Below are 24,011 nucleotides of genomic sequence, written 5' to 3'. Positions count from 1 at the left end.
CAACACACAACAGTGTGATAATAAAATGTTGATAGGTATATGATAGGTAAATTCAACTGTGGTTGTTATTGTTAGTGCAGTAGGCTACAGATTTGACAGATTCTATTTTTCATGAATGTATTTTGTATTTATATGCCATTTATTTATTGTTGGTGTGCCATGATCGCTTTTGTTAAATACATGATTGAGTATTGAGGCAGAATTGTTTGTTGCACTCAACTGTAGAAGAACAACAGTGGTAACAGTTAGATCCATGGTTGTTTACAATGCATGTTAAAATAAAAGTTGTTTAAGTACAGAATTCAGCTTGATCTATAGTATATGAGGATGGCGCTCACCATAAATAGCTGATCTCCAAGCTCACAATGCGTTGTGATGTGTTGTGAGCTTTGAGATCCATTGCCAGCTGTTCTTATCAATGATGGACAAAACCTCCTAACTCCACTTGCACTGGATTTGGGTAAAGTGGTGATAATATAATGACACATGCAAGTATCTGATAATATATAAAGTCACAATACCAAGTTTGATGAGGCAGTATTGCTTTGTTTTAAAAATATAAGGTTTTCTTCATTTTCTGACAAATTGATATTTTGTTTTTCATTTCCTGAACAATTACCATTTTGGATTTAGCTGGTTCCGGCCGAACAGCAGAGATATGGTACTTGTTGCGTATCGTGCCTATAACCCTCTCTACATGGATCCTGAGGTGTGCTATCTTGCGTGTTTCTTCCACGTCTTTTTCTGTCATCTGGGCTGTCAGACAACCAAGCCATGCATCGTCTCTTTGTTACGTCGGGAGACCTGGCTGGCTTCCATTTGGGAATGCGGTGAAAAGTTAGTCCGTTGTCCATTTTAGCCCCTTTATTCTCAACTTGTCGATGGTGAGAAGCGGTGGAACAGTTTTCATACAACAATTCATTCCCATTTTGGCGAAACACTGCTGAAAGAGCACTAACTAGCAGGCTACTATTAGCAAACCTCCAAGTGAAGGGAGATGTCGACCCCACCGACCGGGGGCGGGGCTAGCCACAGCCTTGGAGTGACACCAGCCTTGCCAGCCCTATTATTCATCTGCCCCTAACACATACATGCAGACTCACATTTCTTTGAAACTTTGCGTTAATGTTGAGGGTCATTCCAAATATTACTGAAACCAATCTTACTCCAATTGGTCAAAGGGGGGCGCTATAGCGATTTTTTGAAAGTGCAAACTTTAAACAGGCAAAAGTCATGCCTCGTTTGGCCGACAGCCATTAAACCTGTTTACACATGTGCCTTGACTCATGAGGAACACATGTATCACGTTGACCAGTAAGCTCCGCCCTTAGATTGTCCGCAATTTTGAGCAGTTTGAAAAACACTTAAACCCAGGATTTTTCAGCTATTTGCGTGAAACTGTATCATCTGAGAGATCTCCTTTTTCACAGGTTTTTGTCTGTTGGTCCAATGGCTTCTCCCTTAAACGTGTGCCTCACAACCTGAACGTTGCCAGTTCAAGCCTCACATGATGCAGACTCATTTAAGTTAAATTGCAAAAAACATGACTGTATCAATGAATACATGTGCAAACGGTAAAGATAACATGAAATGCTTATTTGAAAGTATGTTTTTTCAATGTATGACGTACTTCATTGTGAAAATAGCCGATCTACAATCTCACAACTTTTCAGATAGCAACGTTTTGTGAGCTTGTAGATCGGCTGCTTTCACTGGTTTCGGTTTCGAGGAGACATACAATTTCTCTATTGGTAAATGGTTTGTGAACGAGTGATCTTAGTGTTAGTGAAACAGGGGCTTGGTTCATGACAGAAGGCAAAAGTTTATGATCTTCAACAGACAACTTCAGCCTGGATGAAGCTATAGCACTACAGGTAGTGTCTCAGCCTGTGAGTCTGAAGGTTGAGAGTTTGATTCCTGTCAATGGCAATAGGTTGAGCTGTCTGTTTCTCTCACTCTGTCTATCTGGCTCTGGTAGGTGGGTCATTACGGGGCCAGAGCTCAGCTCTGGATCTGTTTTAATGTTGCCCTCTTTTTTCTTCTGCCACTTTTCGCAGTTCTGGCTGAACCGTGCATACGCTTTTTACGAAACTTGGCCATATGGTAGATGGTCATGAAAAACTATCAAGAAATAATTCTCACAATCTTTCGTCAAAAGGTGGCGCTATAGCAAAATGCCAACTTTGAACAGGTACAACTCATGCCCTGTTTGACCTACAGCCATGAAACTTCAATACACACATGCGTCTACTCATGATGAACAACTTTCACGCTCTGACTTTTGACCTCTGACCTTTAGATCTCCCACCATTTTGAATTATATGAAAAACAGTTAAAACCTATCTCCTCCTGGGATTTTTGAGTAATCTGCACGAAACGTTTTACACATGAACTTTGGACCTATGCCGACAAACAAGCAGCAAAGATTTTCCATAAGTGAAAAAATGAAGCTTTAATGAGCCAATGAATATTGCAGTTTTATGACAATTATTCATCTGCTCCTAACACATACATGCAGACTCACATTTCTTTGAAACTTTGCGGTAATGTTGAGGGTCATTCCAAATATCACTGAAACCAATCTTACTCCAATTGGTCAAAGGGGGGCGCTATAGCGATTTTTTTTTAATGCAAACTTTAAACAGGCAAAAGTCATGCCTCGTTTGGCCGACAGCCATTAAACCTGCTTACACATGTGCCTTGACTCATGAGGAACACATGTATCACGTTGACCAGTAAGCTCCGCCCTTAGATTGTCCGCAATTTTGAGCAGTTTGGAAAACACTTAAACCCAGGATTTTCCAGCTATTTGCGTGAAACTGTATCATCTGTGTCATCTCCTTTTTCACAGGTTCTTGTCTGTTGGTCCAATGGCTTCTCCCTTAAGCGACTGCCTCACGACCGCAAGGTTGCCGGTTCAAGCCTCACTTGATGCAGACTTCATTTAAATTGCATTGCACACAACATGATTGTGTCAATTAATGCAAGTGCAGTTGTTAAAGATAACCTGAAATGCTTATTTGAGAGTATGTCTTTTCAGTGTATGACATAGTTCATTCTGAAAATAGCCGATCTACAATCTCAAAACTTTTCAGATAGCAACGTGTTTCTGAGCTTGTAGATCGGCTGCTTTCACTGGTTCAATTTTATCTTCAACAGACAACCTCAGCCTAGACAAAGCTATAGCACTATAGGTAGTGTTGCAGCCTGTCAATCCGAAGGTTGAGGGTTAGATTCCTGTTAATGGCAATATGTTGAGACGTCCAATCAATCCATTCTGCTTCCAACTTTCTCTCTCTTCAATCTATTATGTTTCCATGTCTCTCTCTCTTCAATCTATTCCGTTTCCATGTCTCTCACTCCGCCCTTAGATTGTCCGCAATATTGAGCAGTTTGAAAAACACTTAAACCCAGGATTTTTCAGTTATTTGCGTGAAATGGTATCATCTGTTTGACCTCCGTTTTCACTGGATCATGTCTGTTGGTCCAATGGCTTCCCGCTTAAGTGAATGTTTCACTACATCAAGGTTGCCGGTTCAAGCCTCACTTGGTGGAGACTTCATTTAAAGTGCATTGCAAACAACAAGACTGTATTATTGAATACATATGCAATTGATAAAGATAACATGAAATGCTTATTTGAGAAGGTATGTTTTTGCAATGTATGACATTTCATTCTGAAAATAGCCGATCTACAATCTCAAAACTTTTCAGATAGCAACGTGTTTCTGAGCTTGTAGATCGGCTGCTTTCACTGGTTCACTTTTATCTTCAACAGACAACCTCAGCCTGTACAAAGCTATAGCACTATAGGTAGTGTTGCAGCTTGTCAATCCGAAGGTTGAGGGTTCGATTCCTGTTAATGGCAATAGGTTGAGATGTCCAATCAATCCATTCTGCTTCCATCTTTCTCTCTCTTCAATCTATTATGTTTCCATGTCTCTCTCTCTTCAATCTATTCCGTTTCCATGTCTCTCTCTCCGCCCTTAGATTGTCCGCAATTTTGAGCAATTTGAAAAACACTTAAACCCAGGATTTTTCAGTTATTTGCGTGAAATGGTATCATCTGTTTGACCTCCGTTTTCACTGGATCAGGTCTGTTGGTCCAATGGCTTCCCGCTTGAGTGAATGTTTCACTACATCAAGGTTGCCGGTTCAAGCCTCACTTGGTGGAGACTTCATTTAAAGTGCATTGCAAACAACAAGACTGTATTAATGAATACATATGCAATTGATAAAGATAACTTGAAATGCTTATTTGAGAAGGTATGTTTTTGCAATGTATGACATAGTTCATTCTGAAAATAGCCGATCTACAATCTCAAAACTTTTCAGATAGCAACGTGTTTCTGAGCTTGTAGATCGGCTGCTTTCACTGGTTCACTTTTATCTTCAACAGACAACCTCAGCCTGTACAAAGCTATAGCACTATAGGTAGTGTTGCAGCTTGTCAATCCGAAGGTTGAGGGTTCGATTCCTGTTAATGGCAATAGGTTGAGATGTCCATTCTGCTTCCATCTCTCTTCAATCTATTATGTTTCCAAGTCTCTTTCTCTCTCTTCAATCTATTCCGTTTCCATGTCTCTCTCGCTCTCTCCCTCTCTCCCTTCAATCTATTCCGTTTCCATGTCTCTCTCTCTCTTCAATCTATTCCGTTTCCATGTCTCTCTCTCTCTTCAATCTATTCCGTTTCCATGTCTCTCTCTCTCTCTCTCTCTCTCTTTCTTCAATCTATTCCGTTTCCATGTCTGTTTCTCTCTCTCTCTCTTTCTTCAATCTATTCCGTTTCCATGTCTCTCTCTCTCTTTCTCTTCAATCTATTCCGTTTCCATGTCTCTCTCTCTCTCTTTCTCTTCAATCTATTCCGTTTCCATGTCTCTCTCTCTCTCTCTTTCTCTTCAATCTATTCCGTTTCTCTCTCTCTCTCTTTCTCTTCAATCTATTCCGTTTCTCTCTCTCTTTCTCTTCAATCTATTCCGTTTCTCTCTCTCTTTCTCTTCAATCTATTCCGTTTCTCTCTCTCTCTCTCTCTCTTCAATCTATTCCGTCTCTCTCTCTCTCTCTCTCTCTCTCTCTCTCTCTCTCTCTCTCTCTCTCTCTCTCTCTCTCTCTTCCCCCCCCCCCCCCCCCCCCCCCCACTGGCCCCGTATTATCGCTGCTTGCAGCTATATTTTGTATTTATTTTTCTTTCTTTTTGTTTCAATTATTTCAAAATAATGATTTAACAGATAACAAACAATAAAGGTGCTCAAAATAAACAAATCAAACTAAATAACTAAACAGGAAAAACGGGACTGAACAACACAACTGAAAACTGAACTAACCAAAATGATATAGGAGTTGGACATATATAGGGACGGGTCAGACCACTGTTAATACAAAAGGGGGAAAAGACAAAGACTACCATTGACACACACTCTAAGAACCCATGCCCCACCCCATAGTGCAGAGGGACTGTGGTGCAGTCCAATTGTCCAGATTAGCTGCAGATCTGGAGCAGCTGATCCCCATTCCTTTGGCCAGCCCATAATGTCCATTTATGTCAGCACGCCTCCCACAGAACTGGTATCTCAAAGAAAACTCATAAATGCACTCATGGAAAACAACTAAACAATAAATTATGTCATTTCAACTGGTTAATGATGAACAACTGAAAATAAACACTAAATATATAAAGCAAAAGGAAGATTACCATACATTATAGTCTCTATGTGATGCACATGAATACATGGAACAGGAGAAGCCAGGAAGAACTGACTAGACTTGGTGAAGTATAGCTTTTTCTTAAATCCTTCTTAAATCCTGTCTTAATATATATATATATATATATATATATATATATATATATATATATATATATATATATAATTTCAAAAGAAACACAACAAAAAAATCACAACTTGTCATCAATTAAAAACTAAACAAACAAATAAGTTCCATAAATAATTTTTTAAAAAAGTTTAAGAAGCAGTGAAAATTGCAGATCTAGAAGCTCACAACGCTGCGTGAAACGCTGCTATTTTCACGGCCGTGTTTCAAACGATACATGACTTATGCCTGCATTTTCAAACGATTGCTATAGTGCCCCCATTTGGCAGCGCTTATTGGCATGACCTTCTATACTGCAATGTTTTGAAAAAATATGACACCGCATTCATGTAGCATGGAGGCAGAAGAATAATTTTCGTAAAACTGCAATATTCGTTAGTTCATGGAACTACTGGAATTTAGATATTGGTCCAAAGTTTGTGTGTAGAAGGTTTTGCGCACAGTGCTCAAACCCCCCAGGAGGAGATACATTTGAACAGTTTCTATTATCATTCAAAATGGTGGGAGATCCAAAGGCCAGTGGTCAAAGGTCACACATATGTGTAATGAGGTTTCATGGCTGTAGGTCAAACGGTTCATGAGCTATGCCTGTTCAGTTTGCATTTTTTAATTGAGTGCTATAGCGCCACCCTTTGGCCAATGGTTGTGAGTTTTGTTTCTCTCATTTAAGGGTTTTACAGAAGACTTACTTCAAGACCAGACCTCGTTCACGATCAGCCTTTTGTGCAGTTACAGTAGTCCAGGTCAGATGAAATAAGTGCCTTAACAACTGTCTGGAGATTTGGGGTACAAAGGATGGGTCAAATTCTGTGGATGTTTCTCAGGTGTAAAAAAACATGTTCGAACCACAGTTTTTACTTTAGCCTTAAGACTGAGGTCAGAATCTAGTAGCACACCCACATCTTTCACAACTGGTTTGACAGTAATGTAGGTGGGATCTAAAACTGAGTTCTACGTCATTGCTCAACACCTACAGTATTGCATGTTTCAGACTTTAGTTCCAATTTGTATTGGCACAAACCTCATTCCTTAATAGTTTTTACTATAATATTAACAAAATGACAAGTAACTGTTTCTTAATATACTTTTTTTTTTACATATTTATTTTTACTGACCTCATATTGACATTGTTAACACTGCTCTGCCTTGTTGGATCAGCTCAAACTGTTTTGTTTGCTCAGTTGATTATTGCAAATGATTAACAGAAGAAACAAAACAAACATCAGCTGGTGACTGCAACTTGATCCTGTTCGCAGATGACTCAGCTGTGCTGGTATCGGGCAGGGACAGGTTGCAGGTTGAAAAAGCCCTTAGCTCTGAACTTGGTATAATCTGCACCTGGCTTGCTGATAACAAACTATCAGTACACCTGGGAAAAACTGAATCCATTCTCTTCGGGTTTAAATTTAACCTCGGCAAGGCCGAAGGCTTCTCAATCAAAGTGGGTGACAATGTTATCACAAGAAAAGAGGAAATTACCTACCTAGGTTCCATTTTAGAGGCAAATCTTTCCAGTGATAAAATGGTAGCAAGAGTCATCAAAAAAGTCAACCAAGTTTTTTGTATAGGATCTCCTCTCTGGTCAGTAAGAATACTTTGAGGACTCTGACAGGAGCACTCATCCAAAGTTACTTCGACTATGCATGCACCTCATGGTACCACAACACCACTAAGGCCTTAAAAATAAGACTCCAGACATCCCAAAACAAACTGGTAAGTATACTTCTTGGCCTTACATCTACAACTCATCTAACCCCTGCTCACTTTGCTAGGGTCGGATGGCTCAGGGTTGAGGACAGAGTAGGCCTACATCTACAACTTGCAATGGGGATGGTCTACAAGATACACTACACCCATAAGACACTCATCCTGTCAAAGTACTTCAAAAACGTAAATGAAGGCCACAATCATAACACCAGAGGTAGCTCAACTGATCACATTCAACCCAGATTTTTGCACTAACAAGGTTTTGAATTTGTTCTCCTGCTATCCCACAAACCCCCCCCCCCCCCCCTCGAACAAGTCACATTGAAATGGCCATGAAATGGTCATCTACCGGACCCCCGTGCATGTAATGAGCCGATCTCCGTGAGGAAGGAGGGAAGGAGGTCACAGAGAATATTCCATGACTTTTCAAAGGTACAGTAAAATCGTCATTTTCGCTGGCAAGGGGACGGTAGATGGAGGAATTAATTAATTACGTGGGAGTGAATGAGTTAAGTATTTTTATTATTATTATTATTAGTAGTAGTAGTATTATTAGTATTATTAGTATTAATGGAATTTCTTTAAATGCATAATTTATTTGACTTTTATTTCATTCTTATGTTTGCAGTTGTTTTTAATTCATGAAAATGTGGGATTTCTTTGTGGGAAATGTGGGAACATCTTTTGAAATTATAACAATTAAAAACAAAACGTAGCAACAAAAAAAAGAATTAATAAATAAAAGGATATTTAGTCGTGACCCATTAAAAAGGGGTCACTGACCCCAAAATGGGTCTCGACCCACTGTTTAGGGAAACACTGGCCTCATGCATATCAAGTACATGAATTGAAAATGGTTGACAATCTATGCTCTGACCTAACGGTATCAAACTGCAGGGGCTCCAACATGGGGGTCTGTCTTCATAGACTATCATACTGATACCTGGAATGATAAATAAATCACCACATTTGAACTTGAACAAGACACTCCTGCAGAACTCCAGGTCAATGAACTTTCTGGTTGAAGCCAGACACACTCAAAAACAAACAAACAAACGGAGGAATCACAAGATCTGCTGCTCTTTGTCCTCTGGATTGAGGTTCGACCAGCTATACAACAACATATGTTCTTCTGAAGAAGGTCTACACTACAATACATTCTCCCCTGAAGAAGGTCTACACTACAATACATTCTCCTCTGAAGAAGGTCTACACTACAATACATTCTCCTCTGAAGCAAGGTGATTATGATTTCCTTTAGACTTCAAGTTTTCAATTTAGGTTGTGGATTTGCCAGTTTATTTATTTTTTGTGAAAAAGGCTTAGTTTTTGTTGAGTTTTCATCAGTGTTAGTTTTGTTTTTTTGATTGCAATATGGGGCAGTCAGGGGCCAGATTTAAAAAGCTCAGAAAAAATAGCAGATCTTGTTGATCTCGTAGATCTGCCATTTTCACTATTTTAAAAAAAAGATATTGGATTAAAGGACAGTTCCTCTATGGTTAGTTAGTTGCAGTTAGTTTTGTGAACAAAACTATCTATTTTTTAGATAGATTTTTTTGGTAAAGCCTAGTTTTGGTTTTTATTTCAGTTAACTAAACTATTTTGTCAATTGTAGTTTCCGTTATTTATTTATTGTTAGTTAACTCTTATACTGTAACTCTGCTCTGGAGGTCTAACCAACACTATATTCTCCTGTTCAGGATCCATGCTGCAGAAGATGATGAGACTCAGTGTGTGCTTGTTGTTCCTGAGCTGTGTGTTCTGCCTGGCGACAGGACAGACACACCACAGCTACAGCCAGATGGAACCTCGCCTGAAGACCTTTGTTGATCTGGCTCTGAAAAAAGCTAATCAACAACTTGATTATGGACATCTGAACTTCTTTGCAATCGGTGAAGTAGCACAGGTAACGCTGTTGCATGTATATCCTCCTAGAATTGTATTCATCGTGTTTTGAATCTTTATTTTTGCATGGTGTATTTTTTGTTTTCATGAATGTAGCGTTATGTTATGATGCAGTACGTGTGTTCTCTTGTGAAACACAGATCAGAGCTGTTCCAATGTATCTGCTGGTAACTTAATGCTGTGGAATGACTCAGCTGTTATAGATCAGAGATTGGAAAAAAGACTTCCAGCCGAGCAAAAAGATGAAGGGTTAGGGTTAGGGTTAGGGTTGAATGCTCAGTGTGGAATGCACTTACAGCGTAGGGCAGGGGTCTTCAACGTTTTTTTCAGGCCAAGGACGCCTTAGCTGAGAGATGAAGCAGTGACCCTCCACTAAATATATAACATTGTGTTGCAGATTAAACCTTTCCGTAGATTTCATAGAGCTTCATAGACTTGTTTGACACGAATATGTTTGACATGAACAATGGGAAACGCATTGTGTCATGTCATGTCTCATCTCACAGTTTGAAATAAGAAGACTTTGTTACAAGTAAAAGTCCGGAATTTAAAATGTACTTGCGTAAAAGTACAAAAGTATTGGTATCAAAATGTACTTAAAGTGCAAAAGTAAAAGTACTCATTATGCAGAATGTCCCATTTCACAAGTTTTCAAATGTATAAAATGTATTAAAATCTTTAGAAATTAGCAGATCTACAAGCTCACAATGCATTGTGAGCTTGTAGATCGGCTATTTTCAAATGGCTGAAATGTATATAGGGCTGAAGTGGGTAATGTATGTTTTGCAATGATAATCAAAATCTACAAAGTAACTAGTAACTAAAGTTTTCAAATAATTGCACTGGAGTAAAAGTATAATATTTGCCTCTGAGATGTAGTGGAGTAGAAGTAAAAGTACAGAACATTTTAAGTACTCCAGTAAAGTGAAAGTACCTCAAAATTGTACTTAAGTACAGTACTTGAGTAAATGTACTTAGCTACTTTACACCACTGGTAAGGACCAATTCTATGAACATAAGGTTGGAAATTAAGTGAAGTGGGATTTGGCACTTGAATTGAATTGTATTGTATTGAATTGGGTCATCTCTTGTTCTCTTGTAGCTCACACCCCGGGTGAGAATTGACGTGCGCTTAAAGGTAACAACCTGCAGAAAGGCTTCGGGTGCAAATGACCACACACATCGCCCTGAGTGTCCATTCTTACAGGTTGGTGAAATAGGCTACATCATATTCATTTTGAAACTCTGATCAATGAAGGCTCAGTGAAGTCTAAAGATGTAATAGAACACTATTACTATTACACACACATTATTGTTTGTGTGTTTCATTGTTCATTTCCTTATTTATTTTTTATTTGGGAGGGGCAGCATGTATTAATGAGCAAAGCATGTAGCATAATGCAATGTAAATACACAGGATTTGGCTACATATGCACATCTTCATAAACTATTCATTGTCAATGAATGGCTCAGTTAAAACCAAGGAATAGGCTGACTGCGGTACAGTAAAGGGCGTTTGACACTGTTTACATTGGTGGATGTTTGATCTAAAATGTTCACTTTTTGAGGGTAGATAAGACCACTCTAATTCACAATGCTGTCCCTCAGTCCAGTGGACCACCAAGGTTGGGGACCCCTAACCATTGTTCCTCAGTGAGGTTGTAGATTGCTAGTTGCTAGATTTAACCCTACACAAAATAAGGATTATTATTATTATTATTATTATTATTATTATTATTACTATTATTAAGTATCCTTCTGATGACATCACTGGAAGGACTTCCTTATATCCCATTAATAAAAAAGTCTAATCATGTATAAATGATGTACAGATTCAACCAGAGCAGTGTTTGAAGTTGTCTGTTTATCAGTCTGTGTTTCCGTCTGTCTGTCTGTCTGTCTGTCTGTCAGCTCCAGGTTCGTTGTTTTGTGTGTAGCTCCGATCCAAACACCAGCGACCCTTGGATCGACTGTGTTCGCCATAAAGATCAGAGCACGGTAAAACATCTCTCCATGTTTCTAATGTCTAATGTCTAGTGAATGCCTAGTGATTACCTGCATTTAGTTGACCACCCCAGCCCTGCCCCCCCACCCACACACACACACACACACACACACACACACACACACACACGCGCGCATGTGTGTGTACATGCAAGTGTGTAAATGCATTTACAACAAAAAAATATTTTGTTTATTAAACTTTAGCTTACTAGATTATTATTATATTATTTTAATTTGTATTATTATTATTATTATATATACACTATATATCACATGTACATGTTGTTTTCTTTCAGCGTTTTGCTCTATGGGACCAGCACTGTATCGCACCACGACCTGGGTCAGAAGCGTTGAACAAAGGCTTTGATGACTGACAGCATAACGAGAATGAGTTTAAATGTGGTCACTGATCAGGAGCATGTGATAAGAAGGAATGTCTCTAAAGATCAACAATAAAGGAGTAAACTGCTTGAATGCTTTGTAATATTACGCTCAATCTTTATTAAAGGTAGGGTAAGTGGTTTTTTTTGGTTAAAATAAGTGTCACATAGAACTATATTGTGATAGTAATCATTGCTATGGAGTGTTTGTTCAGTAACAGGAGTCGAGTCTCCCCGTCTCTCCTCCTCTTTAATTAACAGAAAATGCACTTTCAGGTCGGGACACCCATTTTATCCAATCAGGACAGATAACTTGCACAGAAAACAGATGAAACATGTGAAATATGAGTGATAGCACTAACAAATGAGCAGACACATTTGGAACTGGAACATCTTAACATTTAAGCTGATAAATGGGTACCCTCTCCTGACTGGCTGAAAATTAGTCACCCATCTGAAAATGTTTATGTTCATTAAAGAGCTGGAGAGACGTGGAGACCCCTGTTACTGAACAAACACTCTAGTCTATAGCAATGATTACTATCAGAATATGGAGCTTTAATCTTTTAACAAAAAACCTTTTGTTTCAACCAAACAATATCACTTACCCTACTACCTTTAAGTTGATTACGTACTAATCAAGTAATCTTTTGTGAAACAAGTGATGAGATCAATTTAAGGACGTGTGTGAGTTATTGGTGGAACAGTATGATGTGTTGCAACAGTAATACTGTAATAAAGTATTTGTGGTCAAGATCTGGCAATAAGCAGTGGTGGTAAAAGTACTCAAATGTTTTACTTAAGTAAAAGTATCAACACTGCAATGTAGAAGTACTCTGTTACAAGTAAAAGTCCGGAATAGATCTGCTCATTCAAAATAAATGAATTTTAAAAAATAGCGTCATTTGTATTGTTGACCTATTTCTACCATATAGAGCAGGTTTCGTTCAATTTCGACCCTTCTGTCACATGGTAATATTTTTTGTGTCATATATTTTGTGCATGAGTAGGCTGCCGCGGCGCAGTGATTCTGGACACAAACATTAGTACCATGTGACAGAGGGGTCGAAATTGAACGAAACCTGCTCTATATGGTAGAAATAGGTCAACAATACAAATGACGCTAGTTTTTTTAATTAATTTATTTTTAATGAGCGGCCCCCACCAAATCTACTAATCTACCGGAACTACTTCATATTTATCAGAAACGGACCATAACTCTGACCACGGGACTCGGGCAATCAATTAATACCTTTGCAACCACTACATTAATGGTAAGTATTTCCTACAGAAAATACTCAAAAAATCTGAACTAACTCTTTAACGTCGGGAAAGTTACACGACTCGCCCGCCCAGGTGGTGGCAATAATACTAATCACCGTAATCGTAACAAAATGTGTTTGTCTATTTATTAACACTACTATAGTTTTACCGTGCGGTACATGAAAATTCCTGTTACAGTCACGGATGAACTTCATTCTGGTGTTTGCACTTTCTCCATTTACGGTCCGTACATTTATATAAACGTTCAGATTTCAAATAAAAAGTGCTGACCTCATGGCCACGGATGTTACAATTATGCACGGGCCTCTCAGAAGTACCTATATTCCGTATTGTTCAATAAAAAGCATTTTAATCCGATCGGTGGCCATTTTCTCATAGAGTTATAATGTATCAACCAATAGGGTTGGCTGAATTATGTTAAAACTGCATGAATTTGGTGGACATGACAGACTATCCTTACAATAAGGTCCTTGCTTTCACAACAACAATTTTCAGTTACAAAATTATGATCTTTCCTTTCCTTTTTTTTTTTTTTTTTTACAGCTGTACTGTATCACTCTGGTGAACTCTGAGGTTATAATGAAAAGATTACTTACATAAAACAAACCATGTCAATGCCGTATCAACTTTTAAATGAGCCTATAAACTTACACAGTATCTTATCTTGTCTGATATGCACCACTCCGGTCACTGATAAAACACATTGCATTATGCTATAAATAAGGACTCAAGGCAGACTGTTTCACTGTTACATTATAAACATAAAACATTTGAGTACATACAGATGGAAGAATGCAGGTATAGTAGGCTACTCAAATGTTAAATAATAATTACTATTAATTGAAGTCGAGTTAAATTAAATTGTCCCAAAGCTATTAACATATGGTAGCCTTTTAGAATTTTTTTTTTGGGGGGGGGGTCATTTTGTTTTTCTTTGAGGATATGGCGGGCCGGATTGAGATGGTCAAAGGGCCGGGTCCGGCCCCTGGGCCGTATGTTGCCGATGTGTGCTCTAACATAACATATTGTTTCAGTGCATAGTCTACTGCAGGCCTTGTTGACTAGATTTAGAAGAGATTTAACATGCAAGATTTAACAGTCATTTAACATGCAAGTCAATGGGTGAAAAGTAGAGCTTGCCAGACCTTGGTCTGACAGACTGGAGTGGATGGGGCTTAGCGAAGGGTCCAGATGTGAGGGGACTTAATTTAACGGACTAAACTTTTAAATATTAAATTTTAAAAGAAAAACCCTCACCAGTGAGCCAGTGATCACCCTCCCCTGTGCCAATGTTGGCACCCGTGCCTAAGGTTGCCTTCCCCCTGCATTACACCACAGACCCCCATGTTATACCACCCTTTAGCTCTGCATTACACCACAGACCCCCAAAGAGAGAGAGAGAGAGAGAGAGAGAGAGACGGAGATTGAGAGAGAGAGGTGATTTCTCTTGCTCACACCAGCGTCTGTACATAACAGCATCAGGCCTGTACATAAGATAATATAATTTAGTAGTTCTATATATTACACACATTGCACTTGCCCCTACCCTTTCAATATAGCTTGTCTAACATAAAGAAGTTCTGCTCGTCCCCTTTCAATTCAAAATGGAACACTCACTTCCTGAAAGCGGTTAAGGATAGCCTACCGTGTGTTTATTACTAAATGAGAAGTTACCATGAACTATGAACTAATAAATGACAATTACTTATTTATTTTCATCAATCATTAATCTCCATCTTCCTCTGTTATGACTCTTTTTTTTTCCAACAAGTTGTACAAGGAGTGTAGTTTGAAGTTGAATTAGAATGTCTGACGGCGTGTATGCCAACATAATCTATGACACTGCAGTCCCTGGTACCCAGCAGGATACGGTACAGAAGAACACAGATCAAGAACACAGAAGAACACAGATCACCAGCAGCATGGAGGTAAGAAATTAAATACATTAACCCATTCAATCCGGGAACGCATCTCTGTCATTTTGGATTTCTTTGGCTATTCAAAAATAACAGATTGCTGTGAGCTTGTATATCTGCAAGCTCGTAAAAATCATGAAAATGTGCGCAAATCTTTGAATATATATATATTTTTAAAGCGAACATTTGTAAAAGAATATTTTTGTTCCAGGAACCTCCATAGGCAGATATGAGTTACAAATGCAATTTGCTTAAAAACAAAAGATTCAAAGATTTTTCAAAAATAGCACTCAGTGCTTGTAGATCTGCTATTTTTGAATAGCCCAAAGTATAAAATAATGGTTATAACAAAAGAAAATATTGAAAAATGACACGTTCCCATATATGACACGCATATATATATGCGTTCCCAGATTGAATGGGTTATTAATAATAGTAATAAATGCATGGTTAACTAACACATGGATGTTACACAAGGGCAGTGGTGTAGTGGTGTCTAGAGAAGTGGGTATACTCTTATTTAGCTAAATAAATTCAAGGTGGCCTGTGGCCCAAGGAACAGCACCCTGTGTGAAAATACTCAGATACAGTGACATGTATTCTACTCTGAATGCTGACAAAAATAATATTTGCGGGCAAATTATACTTTGAGGTGACCACAGACCACAGTGCAGTCCATGAGATGCACGCACATCCGCAATTACTACGGGTGCTGGATAACGAAGACAAATACCAAAAAGGATACGGAACCATAATAAATCTGTCTGTTATCTTCTCCTTGGTTTCCTGCAGCTGCATAGTAGTGTATCAGTCCTTATCTTTTTATGGGTATGTAGAAAAGCTCTATATAAATCTGAGCTATTTTAATATTATTATTGTCCTGGTGACTCCAACTTCTTTAACTACACGAGAAAACTAAAATGTTGTATATGGTATACGCTGTTGCTGCAACTTGCCTTTAAACATCAACTTGGAGGCTGGTGAATGCCATGCTGTGCAAGCAAGCACCCTCTACACAATATGTGCACCCACCCAGTGGTGAGCTGTGGATTTTTGAACTATGGGGGCTATATTTTATGACGTCACGTGCACGTGCACGCGCGTGGGCATGTGCACATAGCCACTCAGCTCAGTGCTAGTTGAAATACTGTATTCAACATGTGATTATTAATGTATTTATATTTCTTATTATTTTGTTGCATTGTTAATTTGTTGTTTTTATTTTTGTTTCAATTAATTAATTATTTTATTTTCCTTTTAGTTTTATATAAAATCCCTTTACATAGATTCACCCACACATAAGTACTTAAAATAATCAGTCAACTTGTCTTTACTTGAATTACTTTTTTTTTAAGACTTACATTGCTTTCAAAACAGTGGTTTTTAAAACAAGTAAAAAATATAAAAAATACCCTTTTGCTACTCACCAAAACAAAGACGGTTTTATGGAGTTGAAAGCCTACTTTACTAAATGGGAACACTGTGAGCCCCCACCTCACGTCTAAAATCAACTTTTTGGCCAGAAAGGAAAATATTTCACCGGAATTAAAACCTGTTTTTGGTTACTCCACAGTGCCCTCTACAGATATGGTCAATGGAATTTTCCTATTGACCAGATTCTTCCTTCCGGTGAAATATTTTCTTTTCTGGCCAAAAAGTGTATTTTAGACGTGAGGTGGGGGCTCAGGGTGTTCCCACTTAGTAGAATAGGCTTTCAACTCCATTAAACCGTCTTTGTTTTGGTGAGTACCAAAAGTGTATTTTTTATTTTTACTACAGACGAGAGGCTGCGCTACCGTGGTGCGAGGGGAAAGAATGGAAAGTACCGTAACGTTAAGGAGAACTCCTTCTAACGCTATGGACCAGAGCTAGACAGGGATAACTAGCTCTTGTGTCCTCTGATAAGCGATTAACCCTTTCACACTCCATGGCTTTTCTCGAGTAGCCTATGCAAAGCAGCCAGGTTGAGGCCATTGTTTAAGGTGTTAAAGACGGCTCGCCCCTGACGGTGCGTTGTTGTGTTAATGATTGGCGGCTCGCGGGCGGCTGACGGTGTGTGCTCGCGCGTGCATGTGGAGCTGCTCGTGCATGTGGAGCACGAGCGAGCCCCCAGCCCCATAGTGTCAGAACTAAGGGGTCGCCGACCCCCCCTAGCACCCCCTTCAGCTCCTGCACCCACCATATTGGTATGCAACTTTGACAGTGCAGAGTCAACAGCACGGCCATCACACCACTCGGTGCAAGCCCTTGCTTAAGCATTTGAAAATAATGCAATTCAAAAGATGGGAGTCGGACTCAAACTCGGGTGAACGTGACTCACAAGGTGGATTGGGTTGCTATTTGAGGCAGCGCACTGAATGATTGAATTCTTGATGGCTTATGATCTGACTGGTTGTGCTCAAGCTCGGATAATGTGATTAGTGCATGGCCTCAAGCGTGTGATATGATTGGTTGTGCTCGAGGGTGGTGCTTTCACAGCCTGGCAGGCTGACCAGTTTCCAAGTCAACGTCTGAAGGCAACTTCACCCTACAACTTGTGTATGAACCACACTGGTCATTGTTGTAGTAGTCACACTAGTGTTACAACAGTCTGCCGAAAATAAGGTTGTTGTGAAAAAGTCAGGAGAGCTGTTTAAGTTGTTATGTGCAACACACATTAACATTAGGAATGTAAACTGAAGTTTCCATCTGCAAGTTATTAAACAAACTCATGTGACACAATGTTGCTTTATCAGTGGAAATGGTAACCTGGTTAATACGAGGAAGTGTTACATCTGTATCTGTTTCAGGACAAACAGGGCAGGGTTTTAGATTAGATATAGGGACTTTCCTAAATTATGTCTGGTCACCTTAGGTGTGTGTGAGAACCCCATAAAGATAATTTATGAACTTCAATTTGATATTGTTCACTTAAACTTATCTACAGTATGACGTATTACATGTCATACTGTAAAAAAAAGGAAGGAAGAAGGAAGAAGTAAAAATTTAAGTTTCAAGCTACTCTGTATTCATGGCGTCATATTATTTTGTCAATTAAGACTAAGAGCATCAATTACTTACTGTCTTTCATAAAGCATAATTGTTAAAAGGCGTCAGTTTTTTAGTTGGAACAAAACTCTTTAAACCTGCTCTAGTAGCTTAACCTCATATATTTGTGTTTTTCAGACAATGACAAGACAAAGAAGAATCTCTTCAGAGTGGCTGGATTGCAGGGGCGCCGATATTCATAAGCTCTAGTGGATGCGCAACCTGGCACACATGCACGCGCGTGCAGCGCGCGTGCATGTGTGCCCCGTCCGTTTGCAGGTTTTGGCCGGATAATTTACTTTTTTGGGGGGGGTTTTGTAACTTTATTTCGGTTAATTTGGTTTATTCAGTGGCGATCTGAACCAGGCGATCTGATTAAAAAAAAAAAAAAAAAGGATTATGAAATGAGGAGCACCCAGTGGGTGCTCCTCATTTCACCTGGGTGCTTTAGCCCCGAGGCAGCCACAGTATCGGCGCCTTTGCTGGATTGTGTCTGCTGCTGCTGTGTGTTCTCCTATTGGCTGTCATCATTGGCCTGGTCATACACCGTGAGTTTCATTCTATAAACAATATATTTATTTGAGTCAAAAATAGCATGGATGGCTGTTGCTTGAAATACTTTGGACCCTATTTTGGGCTAGGTGAAATGGTGTAAGCAGACAAGCAAATTGACCATTTCTGGACGTAAGGTGGCATACTTTTTCCCTGTGCGTGTGTGTGTGTTCGGTATTTTGTCGTGCACCCTTTTGAGAAGAGGTACAGTTAGGGGTGTGTTCGTTTGCAAATCCTTAGCACACTACAATTTTATAGTCAACAAAGACTGCAACAACATTTCTCATATTCTCAGGAATGCATGAAGACGTATTCTTATAACGTGGCTTCCTTTTATGGATCTCCGACTTAGATTTTTAAAAGTTAAACATTTCAAAAAGTATAAAATATACAGTAGCCTATGTGAAAAGTATTTGTGGATTTACGTCCTTGGCCTACTGGCAGCGTGCACAAGAAATGTGGTGCTGATCAGTGATTTACTAGATTAATAGCCACTGTTGTTGACAACTCGAAATTACGTTTCCAAGGCTTTTCTTTCAAAACACTGTGTGTGGAAATGACCAGTACATCTTTGTGAGCACAGTTAAAGGTAATGAAAAGTAACCATTGTATTAGTCATGACTGAATCCACCTGCAACAGCATGCCTGAAGCTGGCAACATACTCCAAAGTTTTCTGAGGACTAAACCGTTTTATACTGATGTGGCTCTGCTGTATGTATGATTTTACCACAGATCTTTGTTTACATCAGCATCCAAAGTGCTTTGACACAATTGGTCTTGGAGATTTTGCCATTTCTGGCAACAGACACATTGGACAACATGTGTGCTATCTCTCTCCATTCATGAATTCCTGTCTGGTTGTATTTGTAGTCCCTCAGACAGGGATTATTGAGGTTTGTTCACCTACTCAGTCAACTTTTCTTCAAAGCTGGGTTCGGCTATGGTTGCTGGCCGAAATATAACAATATAAATCACAAGCAAAACTTGAGTTTCTGACCAATGACACACAACGTTCACATTGGTGTGTAGGCAGTGATGTTCCGTTCGGTAAAATAACTGCAAGCAAACTTTGCGAGGCAATGCATTTGTTTGTTTGTTTGTTTGCTCCACCTCATTTTGTTCTTACTGACGGAGAATACTGCAGCCTTTATTCAACCCCCACCTCACCACTTCGCCCCGGGTACCTGCAGCCCGGAAAATACCAAGCGTCTGTCACCATGCCCAAGTTGCCACACCGTTGACTGCGCCTCGCACCAGTTCACAAGTTTACCCCAAATAGGGCCCTTTGTCTCATGGTGAACAAATGTAAAGCTCATCAGTTTGTTGATTCTTCTTCTTGCAGATGTTGAACTGAAAAACAACCTGGCCCAAGTGTTAAACGAGATACAGACCAGAAATAACAACCTGACTGAACAGAAAGACCAGTTAGAGACCCGATATAACAAGCTGACTAAAGACCCAGATGAGCTGGGAAGGCTTCTTTGTGGTCAGTGAGAATTACTATTTTCCTTCATTGTTAGTATATCATGTAAACAATAATTATTCATAATAATTAATAATTAAACATTATTCTGTTCTTGTTAGCATTACATGGATTTACATTTGGTGGTGGTCTGTGTTATAACATCTATACTGAGTGGAAAACTTGGGAAGAGAGCAGACAATACTGTGTAGACAAGCACTCAACCCTGATGGTCATAAAGAGCAACGAAAAACAGGTGTGTGTGTGTGTGTGTGTGCGTGTGCCCATGCGTACTAGCGAGCGAGCGAGCGTGAGTGAGTGCGTGCGTATGTGTGTCTCTCTCTGTCTCTCTCTGTCTCTCTGTGTCTCTCTGTGTCTCTCTCTGTGCGTGTGCGTGCGTGTGTGCGTGCGTGCGTGTCTCTCTGTGTCTCTGTGCGTGCGTGCGGTACATATTCCACTTCATGGAGAAACAAATCTATTGTACAATTTTTGCTTCAATAACCAGAAGATTTTCTCTGCAGGACTTTGTTGTCAGTTTAAACCTGCAGAACGTGTGGCTGGGTTTGACTGACAGAGACCGGGAAGGAGAATGGAAATAGGTGGATGGAACAGAATGATCACATCAGAGTAAGACTTATCTTATTGTTCATTTCAACAAACATTTTAAATACACTCCACATATTTACTATTTTTTTAAATGGAATGAAATGCTCTAATAAATGTACCACACTGTCGATATGAGGCAATTCTACATGTTTTCTATTTCACTATCCAGTTATTTGGTGCAATTATTAGAAAAAAGGAATTAACCGATTGACTGCCAGAATTATTTCAGATTTTTTGCTGTTTTCTGCCAGAGATTTTTCATTGAAAAAACTAAAAGTACTCAGGAGCCGAGATACAGCATTTTTAAGTTTTAAGTTAACAAGGAAGTGGATAGGAGTCTAGATCTTTGAAAAATCATATCTCCTTGGTCTTTGGGTCAAATTTTGTAAAAACGCATATATGCATTATTGGCAGGCAATGTGTTGTTAAATGTCCATACTTCTCCAGGTTCTGGAACGATGGTGAGCCTAATGACTATGGAGGAGCAGAAGACTGTGCTGAGGTTAAGGATGGAGGATGGAATGACAGTCCATGTGGTCTAAGAAGACGCTGCATCTGTGAAAGAGTTTTCTAGTGAAATCATCATTTCACAATGTATTAGTTGGTGTGTTGGTACAGCTATATGATGGCTGTGTTTCATGTGGTAGTTTGTGTTTTAGTTTTTGTTTGTCTGACCTTCAGTTCAACCCAATACACACTCACTGTAGGCATGATATTATGATTTATTTTCATTATTTGGCTAAAGGGGAGCCAATAACAGTGGTTCTCAACATGAGGGTCGGTCCCCACAATCTTTTTTTGGGGGGGGAGGGCGGTCCCCAGATGACAGTTAAGAGACAATTTAAGTAGCCTTATTAACACATTAACCGCCAAGGCCGTAGTCCTACAGTCCATTAAATCCAACTGCTAAGCGCCGAGACCGTAGCCCTACGGTCCAAGGTCTTTTTAATGGTTTACATTAGATTAACCCCTCAGGCACATTGTGGGTTAATCTCTTTCATGAAAATGACGTAGTTGAAAAAAAAAAATCTGAACATGTGATCACACAAAACATGTTTTACAAATCACTAAAGCAGTGATCAGGGGTCCCATCAAACCTAAAGTTTAATCCGAGCCGATCACTTTCTCTCTTTCCCTCAGCTGCGCTGCAGTAATCAAAGCAGCATGGCAGGTTCGTTGGGGAAGGGTGTGCACATCACATGCCGCGCTCGTAATGTGCACGCGCACGCTCGCACCTGACTGCCTGTAATCACTGAGAGTAGCAGCAGCCGGCAGACGGCTCTATGGGGGAAGGAAGGGTGTGCACGTCAGTGCTCGCACTCGTAATGTGCACCCGCACGCACGCAACCTGTCCCACACACACTGCAGACAGGACAGATCATAACACAAACACACAGCATGTTACCCCTTTGATAAACTGACTGATCGCGCCGCCAATATTGTTGTTTTGTAAATAATAAAGGATCCAGGTTATTGTGACCTGCTCAGATCAAAGCCACAGTGGAAAAATAACAGGTGTCCTGAGATCGGAAACCTACAAAAGGGGTGCTGCGAGCACCCCTCGTTCTGTGCATTTTCAAAAAGTTTAGTCAGAGCCGATCGTCATTGAAAGAGAGATAGAGATATAGATAGATAGATTGATAGTAGTAGTGATAGTAGTAGTGGTAGTAGTAGTGATAGTAGTAGTAGTAGTAGTAGTAGTAGTAGTAGAAGTATAGTAGTAGTATTAGTAGCAGTAGTTGAGAGAGTTGTGAGTGAACGAGAGATCCGAGTGTGAGATACGTAAGTTATATTGAGTGAACGAGAGATCCGAGTGTGAGATACGTGAGTTATATTGAGTGAACGAGTGAATTGTAGGTGAGTTTGTGTGGGAGAGTTATATTGAGTGAAAGAGTGAATTGTTTGTACGTGAGTTTGTGTGTGTGAGTTGATATTTTGAGTGTAGTAAGTGTGAGTGATACATATAAATCCTACTGAGTTTTATATATATATATATTATAGATAGCGAGGGCGTGGAGGTAATATAGAGTGGAAGAAATAGGAGAAGATATATAGGAGAGGTGATCGGCGTCACAGGGAGAGAAGAGGAGAAAAATAGGTGGTAATAGAGAGGAGATAAAGTTTACATTTTAGACATAGTGTACTGTGAGAGAGTAGCTATGGTAGGGAAAGTAGGAAAGTGCTCACGCAAGCGCAAGAACATCGCCGGACCTGGTCAGAAGTCCATGGAGAGGTTCTTGGTGGGGCCTGCTGCTAGCCTGATTATCAGCCTGAAGCTGCGTGGAGCTTCAGTCTGAAATTGGCTGCAATGTCCGCGATTACCAGGGGGAGGGGATTCAAATTTCCCTTAACCAATCACAAGAGATCCACGGATCCGCCCACATCTGACGTCATCGCACAGCTTGCTTTAGCAGATATTCGCTGATTGGCTTGTCGTTAGACCACCCCCACCTCCGACTCTGATTTGACGGATTTTTCTTCGATCGTGAAAAGGCATCGGCTCACATTTCAACACCAGACCAAGAGGAGCTCACTCAGAGAGTGGGCGGGGTCTATGGTCTGGAACCAGGCTAGCCTGCTGCAGCAGCCTCCCGGGATCAAGCTCCGGTGGTTTGTCCTCCTGTGGACCTCAAGCCAGGGCCGAGTGTCGGCACCCAGGACCGCGAGGACCTACCCGCCGGCCGTAGTACCCGAAGCACCTGTGTCCTTCGTCCACGGATCTCCGTCCCAAGTCCTCCTGTGAGTCCTGCCCGGGCCCGGCCCAGCGGCAGTGTTACGGGGAGCGAGTTGGGGTCAGGAGCGGAGGAAGGAGGTTTGCTAAGCCATGGTTCACATGACGCTTGTATCTGTTTCAGGGCTAGGTCTGCTAAGCCACACTGGACTTGTTTTTCTGTAAATCTGCTTGAAAATGATGGTGATTGTGGTTGTGAGCACTTTTTATGTTTGAAGTGCTCATGTGGCCTATACTCGGCTATTCGCTTCTTGTGGGCTCGTTTTCATAGACCTGGTTGCTTATTACTTTCCCACAATCTGGCAACATAGCCGACAGGCCCGTCTAGAGTATGTGTCTGCGGTTCTCAACCAGTGGTTCGCGACCACAACGGAGCGAGCCTCGCACAACGCCTCAAAACGCGATATATATATATATATATATATATATATATGCATCTATCTTATGAGATGATTACAATGTTTAGGCTCTATTGATTTTTTTTTTATTGTGTAAAAAGAACACATAAAAATAGCAGATCTACAAGCTCTTTGAGCTTGTAGATCTGTTCATTTGATTCAGTTTTCTTTTAGGGGGAAACTGCCAGCATGCCCCCCCTCCCTCTGTC

The 24,011-nt window shown here is 40.0% G+C and overlaps 2 protein-coding genes across 2 annotated transcripts in view; both read left to right on the top strand.

The window, feature by feature from the left end:
* LOC308106297 (uncharacterized protein) overlaps positions 1-20,666 on the top strand; it is a gene marked incomplete at both ends in the record, with an annotated part of 99,952 nt that extends 79,286 nt beyond the window's left edge. Inside the window, one exon of the mRNA XM_080457343.1 lies at positions 20,589-20,666. Within this exon, the coding sequence (XP_080313469.1) occupies positions 20,589-20,666 (78 nt within the window). The remainder of the gene's footprint in view (positions 1-20,588) is intronic.
* LOC308106308 (uncharacterized protein) lies at positions 8,745-11,819 on the top strand (the record flags this gene model as incomplete). Its single annotated transcript, XM_080457349.1, has 5 exons — positions 8,745-8,777; positions 9,237-9,442; positions 10,544-10,648; positions 11,353-11,439; positions 11,742-11,819. The coding sequence occupies exons 2-5, from the start codon at positions 9,242-9,244 to the stop codon at positions 11,817-11,819; spliced, it is 471 nt and encodes a 156-aa protein (XP_080313475.1). The 5' UTR covers positions 8,745-8,777; positions 9,237-9,241.
* Positions 20,667-24,011: the final 3,345 nt, after the last annotated feature.

The sequence above is a fragment of the Gymnoscopelus braueri genome, assembly GCF_963280865.1.
Source record: "Gymnoscopelus braueri genome assembly, chromosome: 2".
In the NCBI taxonomy this organism is placed as follows: Eukaryota; Metazoa; Chordata; class Actinopteri; order Myctophiformes; family Myctophidae; genus Gymnoscopelus; species Gymnoscopelus braueri.
Note: the sequence above shows the minus strand (reverse complement) of the source record. Positions and strands in the feature narration are given on the sequence as shown.